This window comes from Lepidochelys olivacea, assembly GCF_965140295.1.
Source record: "Lepidochelys olivacea isolate rLepOli2 genome assembly, chromosome: 1".
Lineage (NCBI taxonomy): Eukaryota > Metazoa > Chordata > Testudines > Cheloniidae > Lepidochelys > Lepidochelys olivacea.
Genome location: NC_140411.1, coordinates 249,223,958 through 249,240,805, shown reverse-complemented (window position 1 = coordinate 249,240,805; position 16,848 = coordinate 249,223,958). Strand labels below are relative to the sequence as shown.

The following is a 16,848-nucleotide window of genomic DNA, read 5'->3' as shown; positions in this document are numbered from 1 at the left end:
GCTTCACCACCTCCTTAGGCTGGACCTCTGGTCCTTCAGTACCTGCTTCACACCGTGCACTCCATTCAGCAAGCCCCACTGAGGCAGATGCCTGAAGGAGACTTGTCCTATCTTAGGGAGCAATGCATCTCCAACAGCATCTGCAGGGACATTCACTCAGCATTATCCAAACAGAAGGGTTTATTAGTCAACTGGAACACAGTATAGAAAGTCCTTGGTTAGCATAGATTAAAGAAAGTTACAGCATGGTTCGTTCTTGGCTTAGAGCCCCAGCCAAGTGGTGTCCCGTTGGTTCCCATTTTGTCCCCTCTTTGTTGAAGTTCTTGGGCCAGTCCCACCTGGCCCTGCCTCAGTCCTTTGTTGTCCAGCTGGTCAAACACAGCTGGCTTCCTGTGGTGGGGTGGGCCATCCCTGGTCTTTAGCTGCTAGGTAGCAAATGTCCCAGTGTTTGGATTTTCCATTGTCTACATGGACTCTCCAATGGCGTGGGCCCCAAACTCAAGACAGCAAGTCGTCGGTCAAACCTGCCTGGTCCCCTGCTCAAGAGTAAGTAGCCCTTTTCTACCCCCAGGTGACAGTACAGGATATGGGGGGAACTGAGGCACAGTGTTTATACAAAATATTTACAGAAAATTCCCACTGCATCACAACAACCCATTGTCCTTCACTGCTGATTGGGATAGGCCCACTTTCCTCAACGTGGCCTACGTTAGACTGCTAAGTGAGTTCATGCTGATTTTGCAGCACAAGGTGTTTTTTTCACAGCTCTTGTTTTGTTTCTTTTTAAAGTAGGCCAAATAGCTAGAGAGAACTCTAATTGCTCACTCCCAAGACAAGCATGCCCTGGTAGAGGTGTGGAGGCAGTACACTCAGCCCTCCTGGGAAGATGAGAAAGCAGGTAATGCCTTGTGCTGCTCGCCAGCAAATAATCTGTCCTTTGGCTCTGGGGAGAGTCTGTGTAGCCCCTTTCTTCTGGGAGAACAGTAGCTCTGCTGTGAAGAGGTGAATGAAAGCTGGACCAAACGTATGGAGTAGGGTCTGATAGGAACACAAAGGACTGTCCCAGCAACAGCCATGGAAGACAAGCTACACGTTTTTTTAAAGTTCTGTAGTTCTCTGCTTCTTGATAATGTCACCAGGGCTTTGATCTGCTGCTGGCATTTGCATTTCAAGACCATAGGACGATGGTCAAACAAAACTCGAGTTTACTGGGTTTTTTAAACAATTACTTATTGAACACCTTTAGCATACTGGTACCAAACAGAGAGGAAGGCAGTGCATGGGTAATAGAAGGAGAGGCAGGGCGGCACCACACCTTTCGAGGCAGGAACAACTCTCTGTGGAAAGAGAAAGGGGACTGCCTGTGTGTGTGTAACAGGGCCCAGTTTGGAATTTAGAAACTGACTCAAGACTCAGACCCACCTTCCCAGGCACCCTTGCAATGTGGGCCTGTCTTGTCTATTCTCAAGGGCCCTATTAGGGGGCAATAGAGAAGTTAGTCACACATATGGTACTTGTGTGGAGTTGGACAGCTTCATGGTAGATGAAAGTTTTAGCTCCCTGCAACATGAAGAAAGAATCCATCTTAGCCCTTCTCAATGCCATGTAATCCTTTAAAAGGCAGAAAATAAGGGATCAGGCGTGCTGCTGCCCACTCTGCAATTCATGTAATACCATTTTCATGGATTTGTCCTGTCTCTTGCAGGCTTCATTTACAGGACAATGAAAATCTCAGTTTGATTTCTGGACAATTATATCCCTCAGGACAAATATAAACGGTTCCAGTTCTAACTGAATGGCTCAGGAGACTGGTTGTGGGTTACAAAGCCATCTACAGCAAGGTTCCCCCCACCCATTCAAATTCAATCCAAGTCAGACAGTGACCAAGAAAAAGTCATTATAACCTGACAGGTGTCTGGTTGCCTGAGTGAAGTGAGGTGGCGGGTCTCAGTACCGTTGTGAATGGACAGATGTCCAAATCATACAACAACCACCACCACAACTGGCACCAGATGGCATCTTTGATGGCATCCACAGCAGAGGAATAAGGATTAAATGGACATGGAGATAACACTACCCTCTCATCACTTGAATTGTTCCCTGCAGAGTATTTTAGAAGCATTGGCAGGGCCGTGTGGGAGAAGTTTGCACTGCCTCTGCTTATGCTGTGCTTCTATAGACAAAGAAAGGACCTCAGCTGCCATGAATCTGACAATTCTCATCAGCTCTAAATTCACTTTAAAAGCCAAAGTCAGGCTTCCATTTAGAGATCTGCTTTTCAGAGCAGAAGTAGATCTATCCTCCACATCCTAGAAAAGGGAAAAATTAGCCAGGGTGCTGAAAGTCTCTTCTATGGGGAGTAAAGGCATGTTTAAACTGGATCAGAAGCCTGCTGTGATTTTAATAGTCTGTTCTGATTACATTTAAGTTTCAGCTTAAATATAACTGCGCATGTGTAAGAAATTGAAGAGTAATCACAATTGTGAGGGGAAAAAAAAGGTAAAGTAGCCGCAAAGCTAGAAGAAACTGGTCTGAACTGACACAAATCCTGTACTGGCAGGGGAAGAGAGTTAACATGCAAACGAGAGACTAAAACACATTTAAAGAGAAGACAACAGAAAGTTATAAATAAGTCTGTGTAACAGTGGGAAGCTGAAATCTTACTGTCCAGTGCTGGAGGCAACCATGATGAGATCATCCTGATGAGCTTCCCATTTGTGACTAATTGATCACTACTTACTGAGTGCTTTGCCTTCCTAAAGATTTGTTAGACCCACCTGCTGAATAAGTGAATCTCAGTCCAACACCCTTACTGCTGTGAATGCAGAACTGTGACAAGTCAAGTCCTTCTATGTGATAATGAAGGTCAGCTCAAATTAATTGAGAACCCATAATGGGGTTTCTGCCAGTGCTGCAATTTGGCATCAATCTAGCAGCCTGGTTATATGGCAGATTTGAGATGTGATGGAACGGGAGGCATATGAGTCAGATACTGGACAAACTTGCAGCAGGATAAACAGTCTGGGAGATCAGACCTGCAGTGATGGAAGGAGTTATTTCCACAAAAAGTTCCTTAATTATGACATGAATTACCTCTACCTATATTACCCCCACACCACTAAAGGGCCATGCTAATACTGGCTCCGTTTTTTTTTTTTTACTCTGGTTATGTGCTTGCAGGGTTGCAAGACATCATGTAGGCCTCATGGGTGTAGTCAGTCATGATATTACTGCTGGGCTATCTTGAGGTGAGATTGCCACGGTCATCACCTTGTCCACAGTGTTCAACGTTAGTCACTGAGCAACTCCCATGCTTTGAGCATCCCCTGTTATATTCTTTTTTGGAGTCCATCTCATCAAAACACAGTGCGACTGTAGCTTCTGAAGAAATAATGCAAGACAGGATGTGCAGTGACAGTGTCACTCCTTTCTTGTGTGCAGAACACATGGGAAGGTGTGCACTTATTGTGTTGGGCATATCTTGGATGCAGAGATACTTGATAAGGTGCACTGTATACGCACCATTGGTGCAATCATACGCAACATGGTGCACTGCAGTTGTAGAGTCCTGTGCTCAAATCTTGGGTGTCATTATATACAACAATTTGGAGTTACTGTGTCATATCTATGTGCCATAGGAGCAGTAATACACAAAGGGCCAACTCCTTACCTGGTGTAATTAGGTGTAGCTCAATTAAATGCATTGATTTACGCAAGCTGAGGATCTGGCTTAGCAGGGTGTACAGTTATGGTTACAGGATACACGTTCCCCAGGTGTACACTACATCTTGTGTATTTACAATTCAGTACACATGCAGTGCTGCTGAAATAATACACAACAGGATGCATGGTTACCGCGGTTTACTATGCGGGCCTCCAGTATGCTGTGATACATGAGGCCAAAGGCCAAATGCAAGAAGCACCCAACCAGCAGATATATGACACGATAACAGCATTACTATACACCCTGCTGTTTATTGTGGTTCTTAGTTTTTAAAAAGTGTATTAAATTCCAACCCATGTGGGTTTATGGTCTCATAATGACACAGCATGGGAACCCTGTCAGCCAATCAGATATCTCCTTCCGCCCAAGCCTTTTTATAAGGGCAAATTTAAAGTAAATCCTTTGCATTCTGCAACCTGTCTGTTAGCTGACGATGATGCGACAGTGTATAATTAAACAATAATTTATATTCTGTGCAAGTGTGCACAGAGCAATAAAGTGCTCTCAAGAGCCGTGTGCCGCTGAGGCATTCAGTCCATGTCCAGAAGGAGTTTACTGCAAAGCTGCTCCCTCACAACGGAGTTTGTCACCACGGAGCTAGGAGCACTATTGTTTTATTCTTTAATAATTTCAGGATTGTGATATAATTTAACTAGTTAATGGGACATCTACCTCAGGATCAGACCTCATTTTGTTATTTATTTGTTTCATGTACCTGGAACAAAAAAACTTGTAGGGTAGAGAGAGGCTGAAAATGATGCAGCTTCTGTTGTGATGTGGGTTTTTTCATCCAGCTCTATAATAAAAGATCAGATGACTACCACAAGACTAGCACACTCTCCAAAGAAATTAATAACCACAAATAACAACCAATAGCAACAACATCCAGATACAGATCTGCAGAAACACTTTAAAAAACGAAACTCACATTTCAGTGAGAATTGCCTGGGTTAAATAAAGGGACGCTATCATCTTCTAAATCAGACTTCTGTGGGGCTGTTCTTACCTACTAGAGTTGCAAAGTAACACCTGAGGCTCTTATAACTGTAAGAGATCAGAGAGGGAAAAAAATCTCTATTTCCACCCCTAGTTTATTTATCTTGCACATTTGAAAGCACAGTCTGTTCATGAGTCAGTTGCTGCAGTTGTTTTTTTGGGAGGCGCGGGGAAGGGGTGTGTCTCTTTCAGTCAGGCACAGAAGAGATATTTTTTAAAAACCAAGAGGAAAATGTGATTGTCAAGCCACATAACTTCTGAGGCGTCTCAGGGGCAGGCATAGTACTGGAAACTACTTGTAACTATTTTAGAAACTGACTAGCTTTCAAATCCATGGTGTCTCTTTAAGGTGAAGGAACGAATTCCACAAATATTTAGCTTTTCATCCTTTATCTAAAGCCTCAGACACAAATACTAGCCACAGGCATGTTTAAATGAAGTTGTCATTAGCAGGGTTTTGGCACAGTGGCAGCATACAGAGGTTCCTCTAGCTTTCCAGCTTAGGCTTCACACAGGTGTAGAGGGCAAGGAGTTGACGCATGGCTGGGCCACAGAGCAAATACAAGGGACTCTATAAAACTAGTTACTTGGTAATCAGAACGGAGGAATGTATGTGAGAAAGCAGAAGTGCAGGTGTGGGGCAAAACCTTAAACTGATTCAGCATGGCTACTGCTGGCAAACTGAGCTGTCTGTGTCTAAACCAGTTCAGTACAACTGGTTCACTTCCAAATGGTGCAGTTCTCTAGTGCAGACAAGGCCTAAAAGATTTCGTTGCTAAGCTAGCTGATCCATCAATGTACATGGCCACCCTGACCACTGAGGAGAGGGGGTTGTTTTTTTTGGTACAAGAGCCATGTTAGCAAATCATGCTGTAGATCGCCTAGAAGGGTTAGTCAAATGCACAATTTGGCCCGCCTGGTAATCAGATGATAACAAAACCTCCCTACCTGAACATCTCTACAGCCCTGCTTGATACAATCATGCTGAGAAATGGATGTAACTAGCTCCACACAGTACTGCTTCCAATATGGAGAGGGCAAAAGTGGACTCTCGAACCACAGTCGCAACTCATGCATGGTTTTCCTCTTCTGCAGCTCTGAATATCCTCCATGAAAACTTATCCAAGCAGGGTCCCCAGGTGCTATAGCAATTATTATTTATTATTGGTATTGCCATAGCACCGAGAGGCTCTAACTGAGATGAAGGGTCCCATTGTGCTACGCATTGTGTATAACAAAAGTATCGTCCCTGTCCTAAAAAGCCTAGAGTCTACATATAAGATGAGATGTATGTAATAGCCCGGTAAACTTGCCCTTGTTGGCTGTTGTATTTGTATCCACACCCTGGGCCTGCATGCTTTTAAACTTCCTTTGGTTTGGTGAGGCTCTGGCCTCTCTGACATACTTCCTGGGTGCAGTTTCTCTTTTGGGTACCTGGAAGTGGGACCTCATGGCCCCGCTGCTGTAGGCCCCCAGAACCAGTTCTGAACCCCCCACCCCCAAGACATCGCAGTGGCTTAAGCCCACCTTTCTCAGAACACGGGCTTTGTAGATTCTCTAGTTTATAATTTACCCCTTCTGGGACATGTGATCTTTGAAGCAAATAGGCATAGACATTGCAAAGGGTTTCTAAAAAGCGATCACTCTTTCCTTTAGACGCACAAGAGATATACAGATCTATGCAAAATAAGAAACACCTGTGTGTGATTCCCTGCCTCAGTTTACTCACCACTCAAGTGTTCTCTGGGATTTGATCCGGATTCTGGGACTTCTGTTCTTCAACACATGCTTCTTTTCCTGTTCTGGTTGGTGAGAGACAGCTACTCTGAGCAGACCTAGTCCTTTTATAGACTTCCAGACTCCTTTGTTAGGTCAGCCTTAAGCCCCTGGTCAGGTGATTGACTGCCTGGTTACCAGCCCACCTGAGTAGACTGGATCTTCTGAGTGCCTGACAGCTCCCTGTCTCTATTTGAATGGAAGACCATGGAGGTTTAACAACCCTCCATTGTTAGCCCTGTGTCTCCACCCTTTGGAATTTCACACCAAGATGGAGGTAAAAAGACAGCAGAGAAGGCACAGACCAGTCTTACAGTCATCATGGAGTTTATAGTTTGATATAGATAGGTACAGAGGGTTCATAATATCAAACAGAATTAATAAATAATAATAGATAATAATAAATAATATAGATTCCCCAGATTGGCCTCGTCAAGATTAACAGAGCAGTGGTACGTCACAAGTACTCCCGGTGAGTTCTTACACTCCTCTTTTTCAGGATAGAGCTTCTGTTATTACCTTTTATTGATTTAATAGCTAGACAAACACAATTAATGTGTAGTAACAGGCACTGAACCTCTCCCCATTATCAGGGCAACCATTTTCAAAACCAGATTGAAAGGAAGTAGCTACTGGATGTCAAACAAAGCAACTTCTGTGATGTAGACACAGCCTTAGTTGAGGCTTGCTGTCTTGCCTGACAGAAGCATTTCCCAATGAAATGTTATTTTTCCTTTATCAGAAATATTGTTGTGGCTTTATCTCATTCACTAGTGTTTCATTTGGGATGATCCCACCTCCCCTCACAAATCTCAGCCTGGATTTCTCTGCCCCCGTCAAACAGAATTCAGTTTATTCCACTCCTGTCAGCTGTGCTGGAGAAGTCAGTTTTTCTCCCCCCAGTCCCGCTTGGATGCCAACGCATCCCTGGCGCACTGTTATTACTGCCTGTCATTCATATTCTATCCGCCAATTCCATGGAGGGGAGATTTAAACCTCAGCCCATCTGCATTCAGTTCTGATTGGATGATTATCCCAAAGCTGCAGAAAGTGTTTTTGATAAACAAATAAAAATTCTATATTGCCACTGCTGTCCTGGGACGCTGACTCATTAGTAAACATGGAAGGGAAGTACATGACTGATTCCAAGAACCTATCAGGGAAATTCTTTAGGATTTAATTTTTTGCGGGGAAGAGACTGTTACAATGAATTGTTCATGAAATGTGACAGTCCTGGAGGCTCTGAAGTCCTGTGTCTGTAGCGTAGGTACAGTATCATGGGCAACAGTAGTCTACTTTCCCCTCACACTGGCCCAGCAATATGTCTAACCCTGACTTGGAGAGACCACTTCTTGGGGTAGTTCAATCTCCATGCCCATTCAGTCCAACGATGGTGCCAATCAGGAGGGTGGTTTTATGTCATATGGGCATCTGTTCAGGTATTGGACAGCAGGCCCCAACTCATTTTGCACTGGTCCCCAAACAACCCAAAACACACCAACATTCAGTTATTATCAGTAGCCCTGGTACCTCTTACATCATGAGGCCTGATTAACGGTAAGTGGGGCCATCCGAGTTCTGACAGTTGAATCTGAACAGCGTGTGGGATTCACACACTGGACATAAAATTTTCTCGAGCCAGCATGATTCAGCATTTTTTGTGCCTTGGTAAGTTACAATAAATAGTGAGATAATGGCATGTCATTGATGGATGCTGGTAAATTGGTGTTTAAAATATTGTACATGACATCTTACGTAACCCAGGACAGTGGAGGGGTATGGAGCCAGGCACCAGCAAATTGTTGTGCATACTACTGATTATTTATTAGCTCAGTAAAAACACAGAGTTTGATCCAGGGACAGAAACAGCATTTTTAATGAGTTTCACATTCATGGCTGGTTTTACTTTCCATTGTTTGTAACTTTCTCCTCATTAGTATTTGTTACGTGGTGGTGGTTAGACCAAGATCCAAGCCCCATTGTTGTCGGCACTGTACAAATACAGTCCTTGCCCTGAAGAGTTTGCCATTGAGATAGATGAGACGAAATGTAGGAGAAGGGGAGTACTTCCTTCCTTTTCGTATTTAGCAACCACATGGTTTCAAACTGGCAATCCAGATTTTCCCTGATACCTCCTCTCACAATCTTATGTTTCTAATGGAGCTGAAATGATCACATTCCTTTCAGCAAAGAAGGGACTCTTTTGCCATTTTCTAACCACAGCCCTTTGAAACAAGCCGCAGAGCTTAGTTTATAGCTCTGTAGCTCTACCGTGCACCTTCCTCCCATCACAGTATAACAGCGAGGACGGCCTGCCACACAGGGACTACTGCACTCCTACCCATACAGCCTCATATTAGGAGGATAATCCATTTAACAAGGGAGGATGTGGGGGAAGGGACTGGGATTTCTCATCAAACAAGTGGGTTGATTTCAGAATAAAGACGAGAGGATCACCTGCTGACTTCTGGGAAGGAGGCCCTCCAGTGCCCTGCATCTCCTGCTGTTGATTTTCAGATGGTGTGACACTTCTCTAAAGATGACCCCAGAGCCTGGGGTGTGTCTGTAAGATATTTGGAAAGATCTGGAGCATTTAATCTGGGGTGATTCTTAGGTATTTACCCTCTGGGACAGGGATTGTCTCTTCATCTGTGTCTGTACAGCACCCTGCACAATGGGGACCTGATCCTAATTGGGACCATAAAATGTTTATTATTCAGGAATGTCTGGTCGCCATGTATAGAATTTGGCCAGAGAGACAAAGTTCCCCTCAACCGCCCCTTTGTTAGAGGGGAAAATGAGGGCTAACATCAATGTATTTTTCTCCTCCCACTGAGGTGAAAAATCAGATTCCTCCCATTCTCCGTTCTATGCCTCTGCCAGGAACTTTCTGGGCCAAAGGACACCATCAGTGCATTAGAGGAGTGAGTCTGACAGGCTGCCAGCAAGGTTGGCTTACCACACTACAGGGGACCTTCTGTCATGCGCGGCAGTGCAGACTGAATGGCCAGAGTTCTGAAGGCGTTTGCTGGCAGCTGGCTTTGTGGGTTTGTCTAGAGAGAAGTCAAGCCAGTGTGTATCATGCTGATATATAGTTTCAGATACATCAGGGAGAGGGAGAGGAAATACATGGGACCAGGGTCATGTGTGTGGGAGGCAGGGAGATAAAACCAACAGCAGCAGAAATATATGGAGGCTCTTGGTCTCTGTTTGTTGGTCTTCATTTATCCTCAGAACAGGGACAGGTTCAGAGCATCTCTTCCTTTCAAGAGGGCTGTGAAACCTTTAACTCCAAAGAGCCCAATGCCCACTTACAGTAAGGTTCTGGCAGCAGGTACACTCCCAGAGTGATGTAAAATAGCCTCGGTGCAAGTGAGAATCAGGCCCAAAAAAGTGTCGGAGTAGGGGACCAGTTTTGATCACTCTTTGTGTGTACCTTCATGCCAAAGGAAAACATTCAGAGTTGTGGTCACAGCACTCCACTCTGTTTGTACGACACTGGCCAGAGCGTTCCGTGCTGTGCAGCACAGGATGGGTTAATGGCTAGCATGCCCAGGCATTTGCATGAAGAAAATGTGAGCCAGAACTAAGGTCACGCAGGAGGTCAGTGGCGGAGATGGAATTTACATGGAGATCCTAGATTTGTTTTGCTGTAGCCTCTAAAAAAGGATTTTGGCATACTGGCATGTCCCTGTGTGCCAAGGATGTCCTTTGGTATGTGTTCTCCCCAACACCTTGTCTGGTTGGCTTCAGCCATTCCGGAAATATTCTACTCTAGCATAATTCCACTCATGCCCACAGAACGGAGTGTGTACAATTCACTGCTTAGCTGCAACTAGCAATGGTAAAGAAGAGGAAGAAAAAGAGGCAAAAGCAAGAAGGAGAGAGAAGAGGAGTAGTAAGAGAAGAATGTGGAAAAAGAGAGAGAGAGAAGGAATATAATAATAACATGGCCCTGACTGTGTTAGGGGGGAAGGAGGAAAATTAGACCATTGGCTCTACTGTGATTTTGGCTATCATCTCTAGGGAGAGGTGATCAGATTCTGTGGTAGAATTATAGGATAGAAAGGACATTGAGAGGTCAACTAGTCCAGGCCCCTGCACTCAAGGCAGGACTAAGTATTACCTAGAGCATCCCTGACAGATGTTTGTCCAACCTGCTCTTAAAAATCTCCAATGATGGAGATTCCACAACCTTCCTAGGCAATTTATTCCACTGCTTAACCATGCTGACAGGAAGTTTTTCCTAATGTTCAACCTAAATCTCCCTTGCTGCAGTGTAAGACCATTGCTTCTTGTCCTATCCTCAGAGGTTAAGGAGAACAATTTTTCTCCCTCCTCCTTTTAACAACCTTTTATGTACTTGAAAATTGTTATCCTGTCCCCTCTCAGTCTTCTCTTCTCCAGACTAAACAAACCCAGTTTTTTCAGTCTTCCTTCATAGGTCATGTTTTCTAGACCTTTAATCATTTTTGTTGCTCTTCTCTGGACTTTCTCCAATTTGTCCACATCTTTCCTGAAATGTGGCGCCCAGAACTAGACACAATACTCCAGTTGAGGCCTAATCAGTGCAGAGTAGAGCGGAAGAATTACTTCTCGTTTCTTGCTTACAACACTCCTGCTAATACATCCCAGAATTATGTTCACATTTTTTGAAACAGTGTTACACTGTTGACTCATATGTAGCTTGTGGTACACTATGACTTCCCACAATACTTTCCCTTTCCACAATACTCCCTTTCCACAATACTCGTTCCTAGGCAGTCATTTCCAATTTTGTATGTGTGCAAGTGATTGTTCCTTCCTAAGTGGAATACTTTGCATTTATCCTTATTGAATTTCATCCTATTTACTTCAGACCATTTCTCCAGTTTGTCCAGATCATTTTGAATTATAATCCTATCCTTCAAAGCTCTCCCAACTTGGTATCGTCCACAAACTTTGTAAGTGTACTCTCTATGCCATTATTTAAATCATTGATGAAGATATTGAACAGAATTGGCCCCAGAACTGATCCCTGCAGGACCTCACTTAATATGCCCTTCCAGCATGACTGTGAACCACTGATAAATTCTTTCTGGGAACGGTTTTCAAAACAGTTTTGCACCCACCTTATAGTAGCTCCATCTAGGTTGCATTTCCATAGTTTGTTTATGAGAAGGTCATACAAGACAGTTTCAAAAGCCTCACTAAAGTCAAGATATACCATATCTACCACTTCCCCCCTATCTACAAGGCTTGTTACCCAGTCAAAGAAAGCTATCATATTGACTTGACAAGATTTGTTCTTGACAAATTCATGCTGACTGTTATTTATCACTTTATTATCTTCTAGATGTTTGCAAATTGATTGCTTAATTATTTGCTCCATTATCTTTCCGGGTACAGAAGTTAAGCTGACTGGTTTGTAATTCCCTGGGTTGTCCTTATTTCCCTTTTTATAGATTGGCACTATATTTGCCCTTTCCTGGTCTTCTGGAATCTTTCCCACCTTCCATGACTGTTCAAAGATAATCGCTAATGGCTCCGATATCTCCTCAGTCAATTCCTGAGTATTCTAGGATGCATTTCATTAGGTCCTGGTGACTTGAAGACACCTAATTTGTCTAAGTAATTTTTAACTTGTTCTTTCCCTATTTTAGCCTCTGATCCTACTTCATTTTCACTGGCATTCACTATGTTAGACCAATTACTACCAACCTTCTTGCTGAAAACCAAAACAAAGAAGTCATTAAGCACCTCTGCCATTTCCACATTGTTGTTTTTTCCCCCTCATTGAGCAATGGGCCTACCCTGCCCTTGGTCTTCCTCTTGCATCTAATATATTTGTAGAATGTTTTTGTTACCCTTTATATCTCTAGCTAGTTTGATCTCGTTTTGTGCCTTGGTGATACATTATAAGAACACACTATAGACAGGTGGTTCACTCCTGTGAAATTTGAAGAGGTCTGTATTTAATTTGGTGAAGTTGGGGGGTGGGATCGAAGAGGAAAATCAAGCTCATAAAGGGAGAGTAGCTCAACGAAACCTCAACTAAAATGGGACTCATGTCTTTCCATGATACTTATTATCTGCCAGAATTACACACACAAGCTTCTCATGATGCAAGTAAGTACTCTTATCCTCTTTTGCAGATGGAAAACTGAGGCAGCAAGTTTCAGGGCTTATCTACACTTGAAGTGTTACAGCAGCATATCTGGAGCACTGCAGCTGCACCACTGTAGCGCTTCAGTGTAGATATTAACTATGCCGATGGGAACTCCCATAGAGGTGGTAACTAGGTCAACAGAAGAATTCTTCCATTGACTTAGTGCTGTCTACACTGGGGGTTAGGTCAGCTTAACTACGACACTTGGGGGTGTGGATTTTTCACACCCCTGAGTAATGTAGCGAGGTTGACCTAACATTTTAGTGTAGACCAGGCCTCCGTGACTTCCCCAGTATTACAGAGGAAGGCAGAGTCCAGGCTAGAGCAGCAAGGAGGACGGATGTTCTGTTTTGCAAAGGATTTGGAGATTTCAAAATGTTCAGAATTGGAGTGAAAACCAAACAATTTAAAATTCTCTGCGAAGAAAAATTCCCCAAAAGTGTTATTTTAGGTGGTTCAGAATGTTTTGTTTTGAGAACATTGAGATTTTCAACTTTCAAATGATGTGTTATACTGTGTAATATATTGCAAAATTTTTAAAAAATGAAAAGTCATGTAAAATTAAAAACAAACATTTTAGTCAGAAAATGTCAAAATGGGATGGTTTGACACGGTCAGAAGTTCCCCTCCCCTTTTTTTTTTTCAAAACAAAATACCAGTGAAATTGCCTTGATTTCACAAAGCAATTTGATTTTGATGGAACAGCATATTCCAATGGAAGTTTCTGCAACCAGCTCTAGCCAGGGCCAATGCTACAGCTCAGCAGTTCCTGGCATCCAGTGTGACCATGCCTCTTTTTGTAGCAATTCCTCCAGCCCCCAGCCTTTCAGATATTACCTTATTGATCACGCTGCCTCTTTTTTAGACAGCTGGGGAATGCTGCTTTTATCATTCTAACCTTTCTTTATTCTTTCCCTCCCTCCTTCCCCCTCTCTTGTCCTTCTCCAGGTACCTTCTGCATCATTTCACTGTGCACATGCGTGGCTGGAATCAACTTCGAGCTCTCCCGCTACCCCCGCTACCTGTATGGACTTCCTGATGACATCAGTCATGGCTACGGCTGGTCCATGTTCTGTGCGTGGGGAGGCCTGGGCCTCACTCTTATATCTGGCTTCTTCTGCACCCTGGCCCCTTCTGTCCAACCTGTCCCCAGGACCAACTGCCCCAAATCCAGACCTGAGAATGGGACAGTGTGCTAAAATAAATAAATAACAAACAAATGTGTGTGTGTGTGTGTATATATATGTATACACATACATACAGCTATATTTATCTCAAACTGATGCCAGTGCCAAGGTAGAGCTCAGTTCAACATGGCACCTGCATCTCCAGAGGACTTTCTGTTGCTTCATTCTTTCTCACAGAGATGGGAAAGCTTTTCTATAACATGGCTCTTCCATCTAACTCTTAACTTCAGTGTCATAATGTAAAGGTCAAGTGAAAATACTGTTGCATCTATCTACTGCCACCTGGGGTGGGTGGGGAAGCAGGTTATATGGAGGATGTGAAACTTGAGTCTGTACAGGACATGGGGAACCAAAAACTATCAACTGCAAGGCAAGAGGAGAATACAAGCGACAAGCAAAGAAACAAATCAACCATTTGAGTCATCTCTAGAATGTAACCTCCTCGAGGCCATTTTCAAACCCCTACCACCTTTAAAAAAAACAAACCCATCGTTATTTTTCTTCCTGCCTAAAAATAGAGGACAAAATTGACAGACCATGGGTGGGGGGGAAAAGCATTTTCTCTTTGCCTGCCAAACTTTAAAAAAAATAAACAAATAAAATAAATATGGAACAACAAACAAACAAAGAAGAAAAAAACCATGAGGACATTTCAGTGGATGTTCTAACAATGCCGTTTTAATCTTCCAGCTGCCTTACATCCAGGCTTAACACGGAGGCTGAACTGCTAACAGAGACGCAGTGGGGGGCCTTTTGAAAATGCTGTGATACATGTGTTTATAACTCTATTTTCCCTTTTTTTTAAAAAAAAAAAGAAAAGAAAAATTTAAAAACATTGAAATGTGATCGTCTGTAATCCATCCATGCTGTGTTTGTAGCCCAAGAAAGAGGCATCAAGACTGCAGAAGTTATAGGGAAGGCACGAGTTCTGAGACAGCCTGTCTCCTTCGCTGGAGGTTTTGTTTTTTTAACAGAACAATGGAAAATTCAGGATGGTGGATACCAGGAAAAAACCATCCAGGGAAAGGGAGGCGGGGGAGCCCTTGCAGTTGATTTTCCTGAATATTTATTTGAGTGGGATTTGTTTTATTTTCCATTTTGGAAATTAAAGACCACTGGGCAAAAGCCATTGCAGAGGAGAAAAGGGGGACAAGTTTTTGTAAGGGAGAAATAAGTGGTGCCTCTTGTTGTGTCCAGGTATGCCAAATAAGACCTTCCCACATCTTGTCATTGGAAACTGCCCCATTTCACTGGACAATCTCTTCTTTCCATTTGGGAGAACACTCTATACAGATGGAATAGAATGGGTCAGATGCAGAGAATGAAAATCCATTCCCCATGAGCTCAAGTCCTGTATGATATAGTTGTGAATCCACAATTAGAATTCTCTCTCTTTTTCTGTGTGTGTGTCTCTCTCTTTTTCCTGCTTCTGCCCTATCTGCCATCCCCTTTCTACTCTGCTCCTCTCATTGTGCAGCTCATAGATCCCAGAACAGCTAATTTAGCAGCTAAAACCCAACTGGGGAGGAATAAGTCATCCAGGGAAGCTAAATTTCACCTGAAAATCTAGTCGTTCCTGCTGTGGAAGGTGTGGCTGGCAGGAAATGCAGGAGAGAAGGCACCAATGGAGTAACTAAAGTGGAGTCAGAGGATGCTCTTACCGAATAGCCATGTGAAGGAGTGTAGAGAATCACTCCCTTGAGGCATCTACTGACAAATGTGCAGGGAGGGGAGAAGGGGTGTGAAAAAAAAGTTGTTAATTTAAGACCAATCTGTGCAACTGTTTGTTACATGAATAGTTCGTTCACATCACATGTTCTAGTTGGTCGATAGATAACAAATATCCAGGGCATCTAAACAAAAACAATTGGCAGAAGAGGCAATCCATTTGAAACAGAATTTGCTCCAGAAAAAAAAAAGGACGTGTTGTCTTCCAGGTCTACAGTGCTGGGGGGAGACAGCGTTTTGCTTACTTTTTAAAAAAAATAGTCATTCTCATACAATACGATTATAGAGACATTGTCAGTCGTTCCCTGCATGTTCTTTCCTTTCCCTTCCCATGAGTCTTTTTGTTGTTTTTGTTTTATTAATCTGGCCCAAAGAAATGAAGACTCTTGGGGGCATGTCAGAGTAGGATTGATTTGTTTATCTTTTATTCTCACTAAGCTGCTTGGTTTTTTGTTAGCTTGATTTGCTTTTTACGTATTCCACAATCAAGCAAATCCAAGCTGCCAAATGAGAGTGTTCACACTAACTGCCACCTTCTGTAGGTGAGTTTTCGTTCATTTCGCTTGCAAATGGAGCGGGTTGAAATGTTAAAAAAAAATTGAAAAGAGTTTTGTTTTCTAAATGGACCAATTTTTTGTTTTATTTTTTAATTTTTAGCAATTTTTAAAAATTAAAGTGCTTTCAAAAATCATGTTTTTTTAAATAAAACTGGTTGGTTTTCAAAATTCCTACCATATGACTAAGCTGACTAATTAACATTGGTAAAAGGGGGAAAAAATAAGAAAACAGAAAATTAAAAATAACTGAAAGCAAAAAATAATAAATGGAAAACAAAAACAACCATTGAAAAAATGGAAAGTTTTTAGAAAAAATGTTTGAAACATATTGGCATTTTTGAGAAAACCAATATTTTTGTGAAAAAATTCATTTTTTAAAAAAAGACCACATTTCATTGAAACAATTTTTGAACAAAACCTCTCCTCCACCTCTATGGTGGTTATGTTAGGAGAACCCTTATAAGCAAGTACTTATGTTTGACGTGCCTTTGGGTAGGATCAAAGTGCACAGAGAGTATCTGCTCCACTCCACCATCAGCTGTTGTGGCCTGGAAAGCACCACACAGCCGGTATGATCAGTGACCGCTCGTGGGTTCTTTTGTCGATGGATTTTCAAAATAGGCGTAACAACAAAATTTAAAGAGGCAGAAATCAGTTCGACTGTTCCGTGAGCTCCTCAGTCTTTTCTTTCTTCCTGCACCTGGGATAAAAATAGCCCTGCCTTTATGATGA

The 16,848-nt window shown here is 42.8% G+C and overlaps 1 protein-coding gene across 3 annotated transcripts in view; it reads left to right on the top strand.

Moving 5' to 3' along the window:
* TMEM178B (transmembrane protein 178B) overlaps positions 1-16,176 on the top strand; it is a 328,520-nt gene extending 312,344 nt beyond the window's left edge. For all 3 annotated transcript variants that reach the window (XM_084637871.1, XM_084637870.1, XM_084637869.1), the window contains one exon: positions 13,593-16,176. In XM_084637871.1, coding sequence (XP_084493997.1) covers positions 13,593-13,843 — 251 coding nt within the window. In that variant the 3' untranslated portion in view covers positions 13,844-16,176. The remainder of the gene's footprint in view (positions 1-13,592) is intronic.
* Positions 16,177-16,848: the final 672 nt, after the last annotated feature.